This window comes from Thunnus maccoyii, chromosome 21 (genome assembly GCF_910596095.1).
Source record: "Thunnus maccoyii chromosome 21, fThuMac1.1, whole genome shotgun sequence".
NCBI classification, from domain to species: domain Eukaryota; kingdom Metazoa; phylum Chordata; class Actinopteri; order Scombriformes; family Scombridae; genus Thunnus; species Thunnus maccoyii.
In genome coordinates this window covers 16,584,725-16,601,397 of record NC_056553.1, presented here as the reverse complement: position 1 = coordinate 16,601,397, position 16,673 = coordinate 16,584,725, and the positions used below count along the sequence as shown (strand labels likewise).

The 16,673-nt window shown below is 40.1% G+C and overlaps 2 protein-coding genes and 1 non-coding gene across 7 annotated transcripts in view; 2 read left to right on the top strand and 1 right to left on the bottom strand.

Moving 5' to 3' along the window:
• Positions 1-210: 210 nt before the first annotated feature.
• pex2 (peroxisomal biogenesis factor 2) lies at positions 211-8,830 on the bottom strand. Its single transcript, XM_042399354.1, has 2 exons — positions 8,719-8,830; positions 211-1,883 (listed from the first exon to the last, which is right to left on the bottom strand). The coding sequence occupies exons 1-2, from the start codon at positions 8,720-8,722 to the stop codon at positions 895-897; spliced, it is 993 nt and encodes a 330-aa protein (XP_042255288.1). The 5' UTR covers positions 8,723-8,830; the 3' UTR covers positions 211-894.
• Positions 8,831-8,916: 86 nt separating this feature from the next.
• LOC121888464 (trichohyalin-like) overlaps positions 8,917-16,673 on the top strand; it is a 97,403-nt gene continuing 89,646 nt past the window's right edge. For 2 of the 5 annotated variants that reach the window (XM_042399979.1, XM_042399978.1), the window contains exons 1-2: positions 8,917-9,417; positions 13,459-13,608. In XM_042399979.1, the coding sequence (XP_042255913.1) occupies positions 9,181-9,417; positions 13,459-13,608 (387 nt within the window). In that variant the 5' untranslated portion in view covers positions 8,917-9,180. The remainder of the gene's footprint in view (positions 9,418-13,458; positions 13,609-16,673) is intronic. The other 3 variants (XM_042399977.1, XM_042399975.1, XM_042399976.1) reach the window with 2 other exon arrangements.
• Positions 9,458-9,539, top strand: trnal-uag. Its single transcript has one exon. It is a non-coding gene; the product is annotated as a tRNA-Leu (tRNA).

The window sequence follows — 16,673 nt, the reverse complement described above, 5'->3', positions numbered from 1 at the left end:
CCCCCTTGATCTTGAGCATGTTGGGGTGCTGTGAAAACGGATAATGGGAGTTAGAACGACCAGGCCTGTCTAGAGAGAAGTGTGCTGATTGTTATAACTTTCCCTCATCTCTCTCTCCTCCACTTAACTAAATAAACACCCAAGAGGTAGCACTCTATCAATTTTAATGATGTTGAAATACAATTTAGGCACAAAATACACAACAAATGCTAATTTGGCCATGATGAGAGGCTACAGAAATTCCTCCCATTATTTATTCAGCTGACTTTCTGCATTTTTCATCAGAACAAATATTCCCATTTCAACAAACACACACATACACACACTCTAACAGAAAGCCAATTTGGAGCATAAATCAACACGTTCGCTCATCAAATATATGCTCTGTGTGGTTCTCTGTAGTCTGTCCAGTGCACCAAAGACAAATAGTTCTGTCTAAAGTCCAGCTGGAGAAACGGAAGGGGCAGAGGATTGTCAATATATGCACACATACATTAAACATAGCAGGTCGATGTGTGTTCAGAAAAGACGTAGACATCATAAAGACTGAAGTCCAGTCATAAACTCATACACCTTGTGAATCTTTCAAAAGGAGGGCTGCCCACAGAACAGTGATGGTATTACATTTCTGTTTCCATGATACATTTTAGAATATGATAGAATATTAAAATTAATATTTTTAGAAAAAGATTTTATAGATTTTTAAAATCAAAACATGGTTAACTCCTAGATACATTTAGATGTTCATACAAAAGGTGGTGAGTTGTGAATCTTTTCACTGCATATGTGTGCTGTATTTCACAGCTTGTACAGCTATAAAAATATGAACCACCATTTTCATTTTAGCAAGTACCTGCCATCAGTCATGACTACTTCCAACATAGCTGGACAAAATCATGACCTGCCGACCATCTCGATCTCCATCTTGACCGGCTCCAGCTGCCCCGCCTCTGCGCCACACTTGGGACAGGTGATGTAAGCGTTTGCAATGCTGTGACTTTTGATACAGTAGTAGCAGAAAACATGCTGGCAGCCCACCATATGAGGCATGGTTGGCCACTCTCCACACAGCCCGCACTCTTTCCACACCCCTTGCCCATCCCTCCCGCCATCCCCACCTGCACTTTCTCCCCCAAGCAGAATCGAACACACCGTTGACTTCAGTTTCCTCGTATTGATCAGTGGTAACAGGAAGATGAGGAACTCAGCAAAGCCGTGCCACAGCAGCTCGCGGTTCATGTACTGGTAGGTTATGTCCCGGATCACATTGGGCTTGCTGAAAACCACCCGAGCTCCCACGATCCTTTCAGCCAGGACAGGGTGATGACCTTTCCTGAGGAACACGAGGAAGTTGACGAGGCTTGCGAGCTGGGCGATACTAGAAACGAGTGTCAGACAATTGCGGAGACCCTTTTGGAGAAACCCACTATCAATTTGAGACACAGGACCTCCCGAACTCAAACCTAAGCAAAGCAGCAGACTGTGGGAACGCTCCTGAAGCCAATGGGGACCTGCTGTGAGCAGAGCTAGACTCAACTTCTGCCTGCGGGACAGAGGTTTGTAATGGGGCGATGAGGAAAGGGTGTTGTGGTAGCGCAGGCTCAGTAAAGACTGGCCCACTGTGGTGCTGCTGGAATACAGTGTAAACCTCCACAGGAGCAGTTGGAGCAGAGCCCTCAGTTCTGGCTCCACTGGGGTGAGCAAGCCCGGGCGGCAGTTCTGGAAGCACTGGGAGAACTGGGTCCATACCAGCTGCTCGAGGGCTGAGTCTAGCTCAAGGGCATCCAGCTGGCTGATGCGCAATACTGGGGTCAGTGGGTCGACACCAGTTCCTGAACCAGAACCTCCAACAATCTTTTTGTGGTTGTCCTCACTTTCCAAATCTGTTGGAAAAATATAAAGAGCATAAAAGTCAAATTTCTCAACATTTTTATGAGTTGACATTACTTTTGCAGTGTTTGCTTCATGTGCAAAACAAGGAGAAATCAAGATTTTTTTTCCCAGCTTGGATCTTATTTTTGTTTTGTTTAGGCCATCATTAGTGTATGTTGATATTGCATTTACCCATTTCATTGCAGACAAAGCAAACTCTGTCAAATACAGTTATACAATTTAGTATACCACAGAAGTGATCAGACAAGTTTTAAACAAATACAAGCTGGTACAAAACAAACTACTTTAACAAAAGTGGAACATTCTTAAAAAAGGCATAACTCAGCTTATCTGACTGTAACAACAAAATTATTTAAACATAGATGGATAATTTAAATAATACTTTGGCAAGTACTCTTCCTTATTATTCAGAATTCTTATGTTTTTACATTCACACAAAATATGATACTTTTCTCCTAGACGACTGTCATCACAAAGGTTGCAGAAGCACTGGTTTCTATCTTCCAGTGAACTTGGTCATTCTGGTGTTGGTCCCCCTGAAGTTACAAATAGCCTGTCTGTTACATTGGTTTTAATAAAATGGCTAATTTTCCATTTTAATATCTGATTTAAATTCTACATCAAGATCACATACTGACATCCAATTAATCTGAATGATCTAAATCACTAATGTGGAAGTGAAAATACCAGCAAAGCTGAACTTCAGCTGATGGACATTTCCTAAATGTGACTGTTTTAAATAATAATTGTTGGAAACTGGATTAATTTCTTAAAAACCTTAATTTTAAAAATGATGGCCAAAACTACAAAAAAAGCACAGCAGATTTTTCCTTCAAGCTGCCAATAATTGAGTACAGAAAAGTTCTTATGACTTTATATTATTGTACACTATCAATATATCGGTAACACCATGCTGGAGCTATTAAAGTCATGAATATTAGAAAAACATATAGAGAGGCACAAACTATTAAAGGACAGCTCGGTTGTTGGGAGGAATGAGGCCCTTGAGGTGAAGCCCATCCTATTAGGAAGGTTATTTTTTCCTTATACATAGGAACGGAAATCACTTTTCACATGTAAAACCCGTCCTTAGTGCAACCTTTGAGCTGTGCAATGCGGAGGACCAGGGGGTCTTAGACTGCTCTCTTCGGTATATAAACACACACAATCCAACACACACACACACACACACACACACACACACACGTAGCCCAGGGGCTCTTGGTGCCTGCTCCCTCTGGAGATAGGGGTGTGTGTACAAATCACATCACTAGGGATTAGGCTAACGGCACAGTCTCTGGTACACCGTATACATCTGCCAAATGTGGAACAATTTTCCTCCCCCTAGAGTCAACTCCATATGGGATCTCGCCATTGTGACGTCTGGGCTATTTTGTGCTGCATTCGTTACCAAACTGCTCTCAGTTCCCCAGTTTTATCTGTCTTTTCCTCAAATGAAATGCTTAGGAAGTGGGGGACTAACTAACGCAAGGAGAGACAGTGCATGAGGGCCACAGAGAGAGATAGATAGAGAGAGAGAGAGAGAGAGAGAGAGAGAGAGACAGAGAGGCCTTTTTTGACAGTGGCTTTTGTGTCTTGCTGAACAGGATTTGTCACGAGGCTTTAAAAGAGATTTCAGCCGGGTAAATATGGCAGTTTTGACAGAAAGAGAGAGAGATGATGGTCACTTTAGACGTCTCTCGAGGAAGTAAAAAAAACATTCTGATATGTGGTGGCAATGCTCGGGTTTATTGTGGTGCACAGGACCATCTGTGTATTCATGATGTTTCAATAGACCCAGGATACACCGTCCAACTAAGTTAGAATTAGCAAATGAATGAAAAAAGAAGGAATTCATGCTGAAGTAAGCAGGTGTGACAAATTCATTGAGTTGCATTTGAAATGCTGCCATGTTTAGTGACTAGAACCTCGCCTGTGACGGAAGAAGAGTTTGGATTAAAAAAAAAAAAAAAGGAGAGAGAGGTAGTCTGAATGTGTATGCGAACCAATAAACATGCTCCATTTGTTTAGCTTAATCTGAAAAGTTTTTCCTTGATGGGAGAAAATGTGCAGATTATGTGCCTGTGTGTGTGTGTGTGGATGTGTGTATGACTATTTATGTATGTCAAGTGTAGTCTTGATCTATGCAGAGCTTTAATACAGAGCTAAGTTAATCTATCAGTCCATAGATACACACACACACACACATACACACACACACACACACACACATAGCCAGGTGGTGGAAATCTCCGTCACAGCAGCAGTCCTCTCGGGAGAGTAAACCCGGCCGGGTCCAATATTCTTTTCAAAGCCTTTTATCGAGCAGTTTACAAGTTATGAATGAATATGTTTTATTTGGGGAAACACGGTATTGACAGCCACCTATCAATAGTAATGTGACTATTGTCAAGGGTCTGTCAATATTAATGTAATTATGATGTAGAGGGATCAGAGGGATGCCGGAGTCGGGGGCCAAGTAACATCTCCTGCCCACTGCCATATCAATAGCTGGGATTGCTATTGACAGCTTCCCTTCAGAGTTGCAGTACTTGCCAAATATATAACAAGCAGACACTTCAGTCAATGCTGGGCTGCCTATAAAAATTAAGCATTTGAATTTACAGGACCTTTTACCGTGGACAGCTGGAAATCCATGTTCCTTATGTAATAGTCAAAAGTCACAGTCAATGCCAGTGTTTACAGAGTACCGACATGGTGCGTTAGAGCGTGTGCACAGACACTACAGCGTTTGCACACAAAAAGTATGCATGGATACAAGCGGACAGACTCTTCCTCTGATGTATTCACTCACACACATACACCTGATGTGATATATTGACTTGATAATTCTCTTGTGGGTCAGCCAACCGATCGACCCAGAGCCAAAATGCCCTCTCTTGAAGCATTGGCGGCTATTATTATTCGTTTATTTGTAAGGGACAAGTACAGAGAAACATTGACAGTTGCAGAAGCATTATCTGATGTACTGTACATGTGTATATAGCTGAAGCTAATGTCCAACACCAGTCCCTTGATGGGCATTGATAGTTCAAGTTCATTGAAATGACACGTTACAGTTTAGAATCCGTGCACAAAGTAATAAAAGAAAAACAGCAACCGTCCATGACAACACAACAACAAACAGACGAACAAAATAAAACAAAATGCAAAAACATTTCAGCATTTATAGGCTGACAACCAACAAAGTCAGAAAGCAGGTTAGAGGAGTTCATAGAAAATCAACAGAAAATCACCTGAAAAGTCTGAGGTCTCGCTTTTCTATCAGGGCTGTATGAAATATTTTAAAAGCATCTTCGAGGGAGTATTAAAGAGTATTGTGATTCAGGTCAGATGAGAGTTTTTCCCTCCCCTTGTTCCCTTAGCCTGTGCATGTTGTTCAGACAAAGATAGCGCACTGACTCAAGGCTGACTGCCATAGCTTACAGACAACAACAACAACAATATCCAATCTAACAGGGAACACACTGCAACATCGCTTCAAGCAAAAGGGGCCATGACCAGTGTGAGGAGGGAGACATGAGGCAACAAAAGCGTACAGAGCATCAGACTGAAGCCTCGCAGCTGCACCGGGTCCTCTGAAAACTATGCTGTAATGACAGCTACCCAACAGAAAGACGGATAGACAAAGAGACAGACGGACACGTTAGACAACACGTCATGAAACCCCCAGCTGGGAGCTCTGAGCTACTGTCTACTGATACAGTGAAAGAAATAAAACTGGGGGCAAAGATAGCCAAGGAGAAAATACGAGAGAGGGGGGGAAAAAACAGATAAGCACAAACCTCTCCCTAGAGCTGACCTTGAGACTGACGGTCACAATAAAGGAGGAGGGAACATTCCTGAAGCGTACGCGGCTCAGCCCTACTGAGGTGCGGGCATCCAGGGAATAGCCTATAGACAGAGGAAGGCTGCTCTTTCTTCTTGACCTTGGCTTTGGTGTCTAGGGAGGAGATGAGGGTGTTTAGGGCAGGGGACTAAAGACTAGGGGATGCTGGGAAGGTGGAGTGTCTCTGGGGGATTGTATTTTGCTTTTTCTGCAGCGGACCAGTGCTCTGAAGCCGCTCACAAGGCTATCATTTCATGCCAGTTGGAGACTGTGTGGCCAAAAGTCTCGATTTAGCTGCTGGCGTAGTGTAAGCGCTAAGCACTTAGCTATGGTTGTTAGCATAATATATTTGCTGAAATAATGCATAAACGTTCACTTGGCTTTCTATGATGCTTGTAGCGAGAAATAGGCTATGCATTGGCAAAGCATGCTGGATTACAACTTTACATTTTCTTCTCTCGCTCATGTAAATTAATTTGTGTAAAAGCTCTGGTGAATAAAACCTATTTCTCTGAGCACTCCAGTCTCGTTTTTCTCTCTCTCTCTACCCCCCCTGCTCCCCCACTTTATTGCCCTTCTTTCGCCAGGAACGAGCGCAGGCCTATTAGCCAAGGCCTGCTAATGTCCTCACTATGAAAACGGATGAGAATGTCAGATTTAGAACTTTTAAGAGAGTGATGTCATACAGCAGACCACAGGCATTACAGGGACGCTAAGATTACCCAGGCGGTAACCAGACTAATTGTTATGAGTCTGTTTCATGAAAAATGAATGTGTGCAAATGCACAGAGGGGTCTTCAGGCTGTGTGTGTGTGTGTATGTGTGTGTGTGTGTGTATGCGTCACACACTAATGCTTTATCAAGGCTCTCCTCTTTCTCTAATCACCCAAGACTCCGCCAAGCCATGGGGTGAGGGCCAAGTTAATGTCTGAACACACACACAAAAAAAAATACACATCAGTTAGAACACCTCATCTGACGCACAAAAAATGTGCTCTGCTTAATCTGGTTTGCTCAGAAGGTAAATTATTTAAGAGAATTAATTGATTTCATGAGTATGAAGGTTGCGTATGCTAAGGCTGTATGAGTAATAAGTACAGGGGTTTGCGAAAAACAACTTAAAAAGTCATAAAACATTTAGAGGGCAGAATGGCACAATGAACGTGGAAGAAAAAGCGGAACAGCTAATAAATGAGAGAACTGAAGTTGTGTCTTTCTTAGGAGTCAACGAGAGAGCACTGGGACCTAATCTCATGCAAATAAAATGTGTTATCCTAAGGAATATTTGATCAGCACATTTCTTGGCTCCATTTTATGCATGAAAAACACAGGGATAATAAAGGAGAAAACATTTGTCTGTGTTTTTTTTTTTAATCTGAGAAACAATTAAAATGTGTGTGGGAGTGGAACAGTCTAAACTGAGGGGAAGCTGCTTTTTGTCTTCTGTAAAATATTTGAGAATGTTGAGACTACTGCAGGATGAGAGATTTAAGAGTCTGTCAAGCCCGCTGTACAGACACTACTTTTTGGGAACTCTTCTTCTATGAATTAATTTGGGGAACTGGATTGCTGACGCTGCAAATTGTACCCCTAATGACATGTCAACATGTTATACTTTCATCTTGATTTGGAAATTGAATGCCTTGATTTCTTGTGAAAATAAGATAATAATGTGCCTCCTGGCAATGTACAGATCACAGCTAGTGCACTGCAAATATGGAAAACATAATGTGATATCTAGAAGACAATATAATATGATGTACAGTATGTAGACTTTATAAAAATGTATGTTGCATACTGGATGTTATATAATATATAATATCCTACATTGCCTATCTGTAACACTAATTTTATGTCTGCCAATTCCTAGAGTACTGAAATGTCAGAAATGAAAATGAAACTAGATAGAAAATCGATTGATAATACATCACATAACCAATTAATTCTTAGTAACTTAGTCCAGTGAATATATGATTCTAAATTGAATGTCTTTGGCACTGTTGATCAAGAAAAAAAAAAATCATGAAACAGGCCACAGGTTTTCTTTTGCTTTTGCTTTTTTGGGGGTCAATTGACTACACCTAAATAGCTGTCTAAGGTGGATTTTTGTCCAGATAGGTGCACATACTGTATATTTCCATGCCATTATTGCATGCCCTCATATGGAAACTGTATAGGATGACCTTCTGACCCCAGAGTGACATCACAGCCCAATTTAACCTTAGCCATTCCCGTAAAACACACTCATACACTAAAAACACACTCATTAAGCTTAAGTGTTTAGCTGCAGAGGCATGCGCCTGTACTTCAATTTCATGCAATCAGCCAATCCACACTCTCCTCATAATGTCATTGTGTTTTAATTTTTTTTTTTTTTTTTTACATACCCATCAGTCTTTTGACAACAAAACAACCCTAAATCTGCTCCATTTTGATAATAAGGCAAGAGCATTATGTGATAATCACAGTGGGGGATTAAGTTGTGTGTGTGAGAGAGAGAGAGAGCAGTGCAGTCAAAGCCACTGGAAAAAAGGAGATATAACCAAGAGAAAGATAAGAGTAGAGGAGTGATGATTGGGATGAGAGAAATTAAGTGAGTAGTCTCTTGAAAATCAATAAGATCAACTTTGCCTTGAATCTCAATGTGGAAGGTTTTGATCTCTGGCACTGATTATTTAGGGGAATAATGGGATTGTGTGGGGAGCAGTATAACATCCTCTTGAAGGAACACAGTCACAAGGTTACCAGCCAAAGTTAAGTCCATAGACATTAATGATCGATTCGATTTGAAAAGTAGATATATAGATATAAACGATCAAATAGTGCGATATGGACACAAGTTGACATGAGACAGATAAGTCACACCTATTAAACGAAACACACGTGCCGATTTGGAGCTTTCCGTTGACGTACCAGTGGGTGGAAAACAAAAATGCTACCGACTCGGTTCTTAACAACACAACGACGATATTTACCCATTTCTTTCAAGAGACAAGCGAATTCCTGTCCTGCAGTCCTGTCATTCCTGACCGTGAGGGTTCCTCTTGACAGGAAGAAAACAACAATCTGTATTTCCGGGTGGTAAACCTCGACCCCGCCTCTTACAGAAAACTCATCAAATGGGATTCAGCAACGTAACAATGATGACACCCGTGATCAAATATAGCCAATCAGATCACGCAGCGCCAATGCAGCGGCAAACTGCAGGGGGAAGCGTCAGTATTGCCTGAAAATAATTCATCTCCAGCACTCCGTTTGTTGTAGTAACCGCACGTAGCGACCAAAGTTGTTGCTGAAGCCACGGTAATTCACATTAAAAAAACAGAAAATGTTCAACCTAACTCCAAATGCCAGGCATTGTCATTTTTGAAAAAAAAAAGCTCTACAGTTTAATAATGTAAGCTATAAGGCTGTGCAGAGATTGAACCAAAGTGACCATGAGCCAAACGACAACACCAGACTCAGGGGACGCCTTGGAGTGGTCGGGAGGGGGAAATGATACTTTGAACCTGTCCTCACCCCCAGGAGAAATAGAGCTTAAAGTAGCCATTCTGTGCCCTGGCACTGAGACAAACAGCATTAAACAGCTTCTGAACGAGTTCAAAGGACTGTACGAGCAAAGGTTGAGATGCCTGGAGCTGGATACCACTATAACCCGAGAGGAAACACTGCAGGTAGGTAGACGTGACCTCCTCTTCGTATAGGTATATCAAGGGTAGCGTGGCCGAGCGGTCTAAGGCGCTGGATTTAGGCTCCAGTCTCTCTGGAGGCGTGGGTTCAAATCCCACCGCTGCCATTATGATCCATGAGGAGTACTTTGTTACCTCTGAAAACGTACTGTCCCAAATATGAGTAACTTTGTGTCCACTTAAGACACAAGTTTGTAGGGGAAACCCGTCAGAAGTTTGACTATTTGTAGATATTTGTCCTCAGTTACCTGTTGACATAATAAATCAAGTCAAATTTATTCACAAGCACATTTAAAAACAATAGGAGTTGACCAAAGTGCTTTACAGAAAAATGTAAAAATACAGTTGAAGAATTAAAACGAAATAAATAGTAAATTGTAATAGACTAAATTAACAATTTTAATATGCTTTCAAAAAAGGGGGACTTAAAAGCGATTCTTTAAAGGTGGGTCTAGTATGTAAAAGTGGTGATAGATGGGGAAGATGGTGAGGGGAAAACTGTTCCACAGTCTGGGAGCAGCAATGGAAAAAGCTCGGTCACCTATAAAGAGAGTTTAATAAATGTCTTATCATATTAGACATGATCAAACATTGACTCCATCCAGCACACATTCCCTGTAAAACAGTTTCTTTTTTCACTGGGAAACCACATGCAAACTCTGTCAGTAACTGCTCCAGGGGTCTGGACCCTGGATTGTATACACATGTACAGATGAGTAAATTATTTGGACATGTAGTAAATCTCGTGGGGCTAGTGAAGGGTTAAATACTCCCCACCAGGATGTACCCTTCAGAACTGAGTGACATTACACAGTGTCTTCACTTGTACTGCTTACCTCTGATTTCCTCGATCAAGCTTCAATAAATGTTTCTGCGTAAGACATCCAGGTATCCTAAACCGTCTTCAGTTACGAGTTAACCTGCTCTCAATATTTTCATTCTGATCATCTGCATAATTTATGCTAAAAATTACAATAAAGGGCCTGATTCAGACCCAAAGTTGCTACAGTACGTCTAGTTTTCTGCAACATCTTTTGTCATTAGGTTATCATCCATCTAATACAAACAAAAGAGCATCCTGTCCACCGTGACTCGGTCATCAGAAGATGACCTCTGTCCTGTCAGATAAATGACAGGAGGAAGCGCAGGGGTGCTTTCATAAAGCCGCAGCACTTGTAACAGGTGGCAAATTGCATTATGTTTCCATCTGAGCAGCAGAGATCAGGAACACAGATCCACACTCATATTTAAAAAAGAGAGGTTTCTAATCATCAAGATTGTCATGTGACATCATTTAGCTACAGAATGTAGCCTGTGTGAGCTGGGCTGTGCATCAAAGCAAGTGTAACAAGGTTTCGGAGATGGGTTTCGGTCAGCCGGCCCCAGTCGAGGGCCTGCTTAACAAGGTTATGTGTTTAGAACCCAGGAGCTCCCAAGTCCTAAAGGTTGATGTGCTCAGTTAATCATGAAGCTTGTCCATTGAAAACACAGCACCCATTCATCTGTAATCCATTGTAGGTTTATGATGTTTCTTAAAATGTTAAAACATTTGAACAAACTCTAAATTAAAGAATTCATATGAAGTATGTTTGTATGTTTTATGGGCAGTAATCATGAATAGCTGTGCCAAAGCGATGAAACCGTAAACCAACAATGGGTTTTATATGTGTATTTTCACTTTCACACCTTAAAATACAATGTCAGGGACTAGATTGTTGTCTTAGATACTGCCACGTCTACTATCTTTGAAAAGTTACTCTCCCTGAAGCTATACATCAGTGTTATATTATGTGTCAGGGGACGGCATACCTGCTTGTTGACTTTTTTGGCTTTAGGGGACAGATGTTTATGAACACAGATGTACAGGTGCTCCTCTAAGGCATACGAATTCTGAAATTCAGTGGCACCTCCTCTTATCAGAGCTCAAATCATTGTATGTGTGTCGGCTATCCGGCAAAATGTACAATCCCTTTAAGGAACAAGTGCACAAACTGTGAGGATTTAATTAAGTATGTCAGATAGACTATGTGGAGCTGGTTCAGGTGACCTATTTTTGTAAACAATAAAACATGAACTTTGAAATGCAGGCAGAAAGCAGAAGCAGGGAATAACATCTTTCTATGCCTGCCCGAACCCCTGACCCAACTACCTACTGTACTCTTGCCTGAAGTATCCCTTTCTATTAACACAGTTCAGAGGTCATCTGTTGTGAATGCAGGGTGGGCTACTGTGTGTAGGTCAAGAGTATCTGACATTACAGTCTGGCAGGTCCAGTTGTATAAAGAAGTTTTGGTTTTGAAAAGTTAAACGATATTTAAAAATTTAAAGCCAATTACCACTCAGGAAGGCAATGCCTAAAGTAGGGCAGTGATTATGAGAAGAAATTCAATAAAGTCCCACTAACAACAAGCTTGTGGTTATGATGATGTATTATTTACCTAAACTGTAGACTCACAAGTCAGTCTCTAAAGGCTTCGCTCAACTAGAGACTGAGGACAGTCTCCTAGCTTTGGTTATTAAAACTGGGTGGAAACAATTAGAGTCTTTAAAAAAACCCTGCATCGCAGAACCAATCCAGAGTCTTTAGGGTGGCCCTTCATATTGGCACAGTGACATGGAGGAGGATAGGGGAAGAGCATGGTTTCTGGTAAGGTGTGACCTTGGCAAAATGTAAGGGGTGTAGGTTTGTTAGCGGCTGTTCTTGCTGCTGTTCAGGCAACTACCTTGCATTTAGAGATCCCCACATGATCGGTAGGCAGGTAGACTTTCGATTGTCTGGTATTGTGAGACTACCTAAACTGAGAAAGTGCAAGTGAAAAACTACCAGATAGGGAGTACAGCTGCAATAAATTTGGTGTGAAAGCATTATCAGCTTTCGAATTCTAGATGTTGTGGATGTTAATAATACAACTTCCCTCAAAGCATGATGTTCTCTACTGTTGTGGGGCCTTGTCCATATGTTAAGAATGCATGGACTTCTTGTTGGGATGGAATTAGAGCCTGTGGTCTTCAGCAGTGGATTTTACCACCGCCACAATTTCAGTTAGTTGCCTTCAGATGTGTGTTGTTGTCACAAAGTAAAATAATCACTACCTTCCCTGCAAGATTATTGACTCCCCAAACCTTATGTATCTCCCTGTTAAATCAGAGTCCTAATCTCAATGGGACAACCCTTAAGACACAATGCAAGGGTTAAATACAACTAAATAAATTATACATTTCCTGTTTCTGTTATCCTATATGTCTGGAGAACTCTCATGTTTGCCCTTCAGGCCATCATTGGGGGTTGTGCTCTGATCTTCTGTTCATCTAATCGTGTGTCAAAGTGATAAGACATCCCTTTGAGTTTTGATAAATGTTGGGGAAAGTATGCATCTCACTTTTGTAGTCTGTCATTTTCCACTCTGATTTGCACTACATTTATATATCAGAGAAGATTACATACTGTCTTACCATCAGTCTCTTATGAACTATGTTCAAATTGCAAATCATTTACAATATTGATTTATTTTCAAGTTGAAAAGTTGCAAGGAAGGAAGGAAATTTGGAGGGATGGAGCGGCTTAGTGCTTGACTTCAACACTGCATACTTCAGTTTGTGTCCCTCCTCATGCTTTAATTCTGAATTTATTGATTCTTTATGTTTTTCAATGATCTGTCTCTAAACATGGTCATAAACATACATATATATCACAATTCACATGAGTGGATGTTGTTGGGAAAACAAATGGAAAAATGTTGCCACTGAAAATCTTGCAAATACTTAGAGTTATTATGAATGTACCTCTTTGGGAAAACTGTTGGATTTATTTATTAGTGAGCCATGCAGCTGTACATAATTTTTGATGCACAAATTACGTGTTTACTAGTCTCCTGTTTTAAACAGGGATTTTGTTTGTCATTTATTCAACTGAGTCAATAAAACAAAACAATTTGCATTATAGAAAACTGCTTGGTCCTACTGTCAGCTTGTTAAAACACAGCAAATAAACCACTGTTTGATCCTGCTGTGCTGTTATTCTTGCAGAGGAAAGTGGATTTCCTGCAGTCTTATGTGAATGACCTCGCAGACCAGAACCAGGTGTTGGTTCAGACCATTGAAGATCTGCAGAAGGAAGCTGACCACAAGGTTTCCTATTTGGGAATGAAGCTACACACCTCTGATGATATTTTGGATGTAAGGTTTTGTACATTTTTTTATTTAAAAAAAAACATTGTTTTGGTAACATTTCTGTCGAATGAGGTAGTTGGTCAAGAAAGAGCATCATTGTTTTTTTTGATATGTTATTAATTATAGAATATTATGAAATGTATTGCCTTTAAACGATTTTGAGTGGCTGATATGGCTGATACAAGTTTGGAAAATTGGTGTTGTAATATGTTTGGACCCTTTGCAACCTGAAAATAGGTACGCACCCCCCTTTGTGCCCACATATGTATGAAACAAAAATCTTAAATTAGCCACAACCTTGAAGAAAAAGGTCACGAAAATAAGGTGAAACTGTTCAGGTGATCCCCTGCAAAGATTTCCAGCAGGAAATTTGAATGCAAACCCAACGTATATCCTTTAGATACAGTATATACAAATACATTGCTTATATTTATGTCACCTTGCTGTTTAACCAGGTACATTTATTTAGTATTCTGCAATAAGTCCAATCATAAATACTATCTATATACAAATATAAAACATGGACAGACACAACAGCACTTAGAAGAAATTCAAGTGAGGAAACAAGAGAGAAAGAGAGAATAACAGCTCATGGCTTTCTTTTCTATTCTGCTGTACCACTGTCTCCAGGATCCTTTGTTTCTGTACACTACACAAGGCCAAGGCGTGTCTGACATTACAGAATTCAATCAGTGAAGATCACATTGATCATAGTTAACAGAAAAGTCCATGAAAATCTCTACAAACAACCCTCATTGTTTGTAGTATCACTATGTAGAATTATAGCAGTACAGAAAAGCAATTAGGATGAGCATGGAGTCATGCAAGAGTTTTCCGTTTTTAAGTGTAATGGCATAATTCTTTGTTGAGACCTGTTTTTAAAAGATACAATGAACTCTTTAAGATAAGATGCGTGTAAACTGAAAAAGGAGTCAAGCAAAGAAATGTCTATAAATACCTTTTCAAGTTTGTGGTCCAACTATTTTCTGGAGGAAACTACAAATAATCATTCATTCTTAGTGGACTGGAGGTGGAAAGCTGTTTGCACAAATTCTCCATCAAAGTGTTTTTTTTTTTTTTTCTTTTTAAAGATTGCATCAACACAAGGCAAGTCTATAAAGACATCATCACCACTTGATGTAGTGACCTTAAGTTATTGTTCCATTTCAGTTATGGCTTTCAGTCCAGGCTTCTATCAATATTAGCCCTTCTGACTGGATTTTGCACACAGAAAAGTAATTATGGCCTATTATACATCAAAGTACTTATCTGCTATTACGGAGAAGGTCAGAAGGCTAGCTTTGTGTGCTCTCTACGCTGGTCACAAAGGTCATTGCAATACAATGCTTTGCATTTCTCAACATTCAATGCTGCCCATTTTTTACTTCATCAATTTAAAACTTCATTTTCTTCAATGGCATTGCTTTAGCAACAAAATACCAGCACCTCGGCAATTTCTCTCTCATAGGGCGTTCTCATGCTTTCACTGAATAGGCTGCACATTATATATATATATGTTGCTCACAAACTATTGCACAATGCACGCCTACTGAATGGCATGAGAAAGGCCAAGGCCTTTTATTAGTTTTCACATGCTATTATCAGTAGTGTAATTTTCGGCACTTTACCAATTTATTTGTCTTTCTCTTGCAGATTAAACAATTACAGCTGAAGGGGAATAGGTGAAGAAAATTTTGAAAAACTAATTAAATAATGTTTTCTTAGTTGACAAGAGTCCTTCAGTCCATCCAGTAGCACAATTTTGTTATTGTTTGCGTCAACAACAGCTTCTCCTGGCAGCCAAAGAGACACAGCGTGAAGGAACATAATAGCTTGTTGCTGTTCTATAGACCCGTCCTCTGAGCTTTTGAATCTTCCATTTTCACCCGTCTTAAACGATGCTCTCGCTGTCTGTTTATGTTATTTTGTATGTTTTCAGGGTCTAGATTGGTAAACAAATACAAACAAATGGACTGCCTCACTCAACAGTCTATTAGTATAGTCAGGGGACGACAGTGTGTTTCTGCTCTGATGTCCATAATGTGAAATCCAATCAAATGAAGAGCATTTAGAGCTACTTATGGACCGTTCCACCATGTAAACGATGCAATGAGCTCTGTAATAGGAGCTTGGCTAACATCTGATTGAATCGTAGTGTATGGTCTTGTTGATGCACAATAGGGTTGATCTGTAATGGACACTAAACAGAGTTTGTTTTGTGGTCATAATATCATGAAATTGAAGTCTTGTATTCTCTATTCTAGACTGCTGTAATTAGTCTGTTGTCTATTTGTCATCCATGGGCAGGCGGATATAGCATCATCATGTTTGTCGCGTATAATACAGACTTGAATCAAACAGTACTTTGAGAATACTGATCATTAGTTTTGACCTGTATTGCTCTTTAAGTAGGTTATAGGACAATGCCTTCAGTATGAGCAAGGTTTGACAGCTATGTGGAGAGAATTTAAAAATCCATTTAACTTCTCTACTATTTGGCATTATTGTCCTGTGTAACTTGTATTAGTAATTCCTTGCAAATGTGCGACAAAGGTCTTTATATGAAGCATCAAGTAAGCTGTAACAACAAACTGTTGCAGCAAAAAGTTTCATTCTTTCTCTCTGGTGGTATGCGTTGATGCAGGTTATTATGGATTTTGAAGGACGTAGACATACATGGTTGTCTCAGAGGCAGCTGGGCTGCAGCTTTTGTTTCCCTTGGAGAATCTGTATTAGTGTTAAGATGGAGACTTCCAGTACTTTTGGTGCTATTGCCAGTATCAGTTTAGAGACTTATTAGCTTTCCAGCTCATAAAGAAATAAGGAAGGAACTTACTTTGTGTCATTAGGTTGCAATAAAAAAATGCATCATTATGAGTGCTGAGGAGTTTTGGGGAAACATGTTCCCGATAGTCATTTCCTTCCATCTTTTGGGTTGTATTCTTGTTAGATAATCATTTTGGCAGCTTCTAGGAGCTTAAGGATTAGTAATCATATAATGCAATAAAATTGGCACTTTATTGATCCCTGTAGAATTTTTTTTTTCCACTCGCTTTATTCCAGGCAGGTTA